Below are 5,393 nucleotides of genomic sequence, written 5' to 3'. Positions count from 1 at the left end.
TTACTTGCATGCAATTATGCATAATTTATTGTTATTATAATAGTAAGTGCATGTAACGTAAGAAGGACACCTTAAAATAAAGTGCTACCATTTATTTCTTACTGTTAATAATTAATTTATTATTATTATTATTATTATTATTATTATTATTACTAGTAGTAGTAGTAGTAGTTTTATTTTAAGTTTTAAGAAAGCAAAATTAAAGAAAAGAAAATAATTTTTAATAAATGTCAACAAAAACATACAGGTGCATCTCAATAAATTAGAATGTCGTGGAAAAGTTAATTTATTTCAGTAATTCAACTCAAATTGTGAAACTCGTGTATTAAATAAATTCAATATTTCAATTTCACAAAGAAATGTGCAGCATTTTGTTGGAGAAACAATACAAGGACACCTTCTCATTTATAATTTGTCTTAAATCTCATTTTGTTAAAAAAGAAAAATTGTGAGAAAATTGTATTGTGAAATCAGTATCGTGAATCGCATCGTGAGTTGGGTGAATCGTTACATCCCTATATGCTTTTAATTTAATGCTTTTTATTTAAATAATAAAGAACCATATTTTTTTTGCTCAACTGCAAAATGACCCGATCTGTTACTCAAATTCTGATATGATAGTGCAATATGATCTGAGCTGTGGGTTTTGTGATCCGTTGCACCCCTACTCTCTTGACTTGTTATTTGAAGAAAAAAAGCGATCACTGAAGTTTTTAATCATGCTGATTTGTCTGCAGTGAAGTTCAGCCGATGTTTTTTTATTTTTATTTTTTATTCGGGCTACTTAAATTCATTTTGGGCTACCAAAATCTGAAGAATGTCTGCCCGAAGGGCTACCAGCGATTTTGAAATTTTGCGAGCCCTGTATTTATTTATTTTCAGATAGACAGGGAAACCAGGTGAATGCTGAAATAAACAAGTGAAAGCAGAATGGAGAAATGGACAGGACAAACAATACAGAGTGATATTAAGAAGAAAGAAGTGTCCAAGCCGGACAGTGAAGGGCAGCCGACAGGTAACAAGGTTTCTCTCAGGACTGAGATGAGACATTAAACCCAAGCTTTTAGTATATGTCCTTTAGCTATCCATCAGATTATCAGCAATGCGCACACAGGCTCGCATGTAGCATGAGAAATTGAAAGAGGAAAAGGCCCAGAGATATCCGAAAGTCCATTAAAGTTGCTCTGACAGGTGGACAGAGTTTGTGTGGTTCAGTCCCAGGGGAACGACTCTAATGCGTGCTGTGGTGCGGCAGACTCATGTTATCACACAGAACATCTCTATCTGTCTCTCTGTTTTTCTCTCATTCTCTCCCTTTCCTTCTCTTCACCTCTCCAGGGAAATGGCCGGTTGGTTCGGGGCCTGAAATGAACTGGTCACAGTGACGAGTTCATCGACTTGGAGTTTCCTTGAGGACACACAGTTTTCTGGATACTTGGGAAAAAAATTGTTGCATTATTTTTCATCTGAGGTGTATAGTGTATAGGGATGATATATCAGATTTTATTTTTATTATTAACATTATTTTTGAAAAATCTAAATTAATCAACAATGTGAATATTGTGATTGGCCAATAAGCTGACAATAGGCCAGTTTCACACTGCTGAATTGATTCCTAAATTAATGAGTCACATGAATTGGCTCTTTTTAGTAAATAAGAAAATGTATTATGATTTTTAAATGTATAAATTTTATTTAAATGTAAAATTTTTCAATTTATAAATTTATGATTACATTTATTATGTTATCGCTACTTATCATCACTACAGATTTTCGAGTTGTCTATTTCAATGAATAATTCAATTTAATGAAACAGTACCTTCAAAACATTTCCCCATGTGTAATTTCTTATATATTAATATGATATAAAATATTATAATATAATATGTTAATTAGAAAATGTGTTAATATAAATATTAATAATATAAAAATATTATTTTTAAAAAGCAAAAGGAAATAAACATCTTATTTGATAAATGTTAAAAAAAACCTTAGTTTAAACATTTAATTAATATAAAAAATAAATATAAATAAAAAGGTTTTTTTTCTGTGACTGTGGCTCACTCAAACTTATTTAAAATGTATTACTATTTTATAATAATAATAATAAGTTATGAACATCAGAATTTCTTCTGTATATTTTCATATACTAAAATGCCTTAATGAAAAATATGTGTAGATAAATATCGCACTTTATGTGTTATTATATTTGGGCATATTACATATTTAAATATCTTTCCTTCTTTTTTTTTATTTAGTGAAAAGCATTGTGTAAAATATACGTCATGGTTATTTTGAAATAAATAATGTCATTTTACTTGGATTAGTCATTTCAGCTGGTTGAAATGACAGTTCTTCTGACTGTCAAAAATAACCATTTTAAACCATTTGAGGGAAAATGTATCATTGTATTTAAATGAATACAAGTAAATCCAGCCTTCATTCACGCGTAATTCAGGACATCAGCCTCACACTGTGACATCTGAGAGCGTTTATTCAAGCCGAGGGATCGCAGGGATCAATGACAGAAGAGCTAAAGTGTTACCGTAACACTGAATATAGCTCACTGGCTTCTCTTCGTAAACCAATCTGGCCAAATGATCCTTTTGAACAGCCACGTTCCCTCAGCTACACTGATTTTGTGCAAAGGAGTTTGTCCTCATTAGCACGCTCATTAATCTAGTGATTGCGTACTCTGTGGTCTCAGGAACCGTGTGTGAGAGATGTAAATAATGCAGGAGGATGATTATTTAATGGTCAATCATTGGGTTACTTATGAAGGGGTTGTGGGTCTGAGGAAAGGTGCACTGCATTACAACTTTAAAAGCAGCGACTGAAAGATACATGAGAGAAGCATTTAGGTTACAAATGATTATTACATCCCCGATGATCAATTGATGAGGCCTGCTTTTAACGTAATGTGTGTCACTGCTCTCTCTCTTTGTGTGTGTGTGCTCACCTCATAGTGTGCCACGCGCTGGGACTCAGAGATCAGCTGAGCATTGCAGATGTTACAGTAGCTCTCCGTGAAGAGTCCTTCATCACCAGCTCCGGCAGACTTCATCTGATCAAACACACACACACATACATAAAGAATGGTGAGACTCACAGAGCTCCTTTTTATCGCATTTATTTTTGAGTTTAGACTGATTTGACTTATTTTCAAGTCAAGTCAATGTTGGTTTATTGTCGTTTTTCTGCAGTTAGGAAGTACGAGGACACATTATTTTTCTCAAAGATGTAACATAAGACCTTGCATTGCAACGGCATGTGACAAATTACATAAATATGGCAATAAATAATGTGTATACACAGGGGCGCCTTAAGATAACCAAAGGCCCCTGGGCTACAGCATTACAGTAGGCCCCCCGACCCCAGAAAACCTCTTTTTTTTTTCTTTTTTTAAGCTTCCTAACAATAATTTGTCAGATTTCGTTTTTTGTCTTGTTAATATGCCAGTTAACATTCACAACACTGTTCTATGTAAAATGTGAATATAAGCAAATATGCAAATTCATTCTTTGCCACAAGGTGGCGCTTGTGGAACAGCAGAATTATAAAGCCGTCACATAAAGTAAACAGTCAAAACTTTCCTGGCTGAAATATGAGTTTACAGGTATGATTTAAACACCATAAATCACAGAAAATAGGAATTATTCATCATCAGTAGATCAAAACAACACGGCATGTTGGCATAAATGTGGGATAAAGTAAACACTACGTTATTACGGGCATTATATGGAGGTAATACGAAAGGAAAATGCCATCAAAATGTTCCTGGCTGAAATATGAGTTTACAGGTATGATTTAAACACCATAAATCATACAAAATATTAATTATTCATCATCAGTAGATCAAAACATCACAGCATGTTGGCATAAATGTGGGTTATTGCTACAACATGCCGGTTGTACTACTAATGGTGATTGCTAAGTGTGTTTTTATTTTGAAACATGACATGCTCACGTTTAATTAGTTAAATCACAGCGTATGAAGTTTAATCACATATAGGACAAGTCCTATTTCGCCATCCCCAGATTTAAAATTGAGACTTTGAAGCAGCACTATTTATGGAACACAGATGACACACAGATTACATCCAAGCAAGTTACTGAACTCACACTGTATGACATTACAGAACGTTGTCCGGTCCAGTTCCTTTCACACAGCAGTGTAGTGTTTCTGTTAATCTGCGTGTTGACATAAAGATACTCTGGTGCTGCGCTTATTTACTAGCGAATGCATTGTACATTCCGCTTACAGTAATCGATGGAACACGTGGAACATACCAACTATACAAACTGTGTGGGGAGGACCTAAACTAAGTCATTCACTATATAGGCTACTACAACCAGGGCGTCGCTGAAAATGAGTGTGCGCGTTTGTTTACAGAACGCTGTTGTCACTGCTGCAAACTCCCATATAAATAATTATTCAAAAAATATAATTTCCCTGCAGCCAGTGGGCCCCCTTTCCAGTGTAGGCCCCTGGGCTTCAGCCCCTTGAAGCCTGTGCATTAATGCACCCCTGTGTATACAGATGGAAACAAAGACATTAGAGCTCTCACTGCTGCTGGTCTTACATACTCAGGCAAGTCTGATTGGTTGTTTTTGAGTGATTTTGGCTACTGGTTACAGTGGTTAGCTGGTCAGTCTATAAGACCAGTTGGCCTACCAGCTAAAATTGGTTGAGTTTTTTTTTCTTTCTGTTTTTCTGTCTCTCCCCCAACAGTGATGTTACAAAACCTAGTAAGATTCCTCATTTTCTATGGAAACATAATTTTCTAACCATCCTGCAACCTCATATTTGTTATAGTTAAATGATAGCATGTTGCTTAGTTGTTGATTCTCTTAACTCTTTCCCCTCCATTGGCGTAATTTTCCATCATTTATGAGACAACGCTCCCCCACCATTGACAGAATTTTCTTGTTTTCTGTGCTTTCACAGTTATACAGTAGGAGGCGCTGTTACACATCTTCGGAAAGTGTACTGAATCTCTCAGTCAGAACATGTGAAGAAGCAGAAACAGATTAAACAGCAAATAAATTAAAACTGCCTAACATTACTGAATGAAATGTAGACCCAGGAACTGGTATTTGACTGTAGCTGCGTTTACATTACCCTTCAACTTGCACAAATTGAAATTGCGAATTGAAAATACGCCCAATGGAAACACGTCAATTTTGCAAAAACTCCCATATATCGCAAAAAGGTTTTTGCGCTTGCAGAAGGTGGTTTTCAGGCAATTCGAAAAAGTATGACTATTTCACAAAACTGCAATGGAAACAGTATTGTCACATTTACAGATCACCTGGTGTACGTAAAAGTCACATGATAATACTATAACCCCCAATAAACACCTCATACGTGGCCACTCTCGCCTGCTGCGCAT

The 5,393-nt window shown here is 35.2% G+C and overlaps 1 protein-coding gene across 2 annotated transcripts in view; it reads right to left on the bottom strand.

Moving 5' to 3' along the window:
• LOC107747266 (zinc finger matrin-type protein 4-like) overlaps positions 1-5,393 on the bottom strand; it is a 115,191-nt gene that overhangs the window by 72,943 nt on the left and 36,855 nt on the right. For both annotated transcript variants that reach the window (XM_016561725.1, XM_016561724.1), the window contains exon 2: positions 2,960-3,064. In XM_016561725.1, coding sequence (XP_016417211.1) covers positions 2,960-3,064 — 105 coding nt within the window. The remainder of the gene's footprint in view (positions 1-2,959; positions 3,065-5,393) is intronic.

Source organism: Sinocyclocheilus rhinocerous, unplaced genomic scaffold, assembly GCF_001515625.1.
Source record: "Sinocyclocheilus rhinocerous isolate Xijiao unplaced genomic scaffold, SAMN03320098_v1.1 scaffold1069, whole genome shotgun sequence".
NCBI classification, from domain to species: domain Eukaryota; kingdom Metazoa; phylum Chordata; class Actinopteri; order Cypriniformes; family Cyprinidae; genus Sinocyclocheilus; species Sinocyclocheilus rhinocerous.
This window is presented reverse-complemented; position numbering and strand designations above follow the sequence as displayed.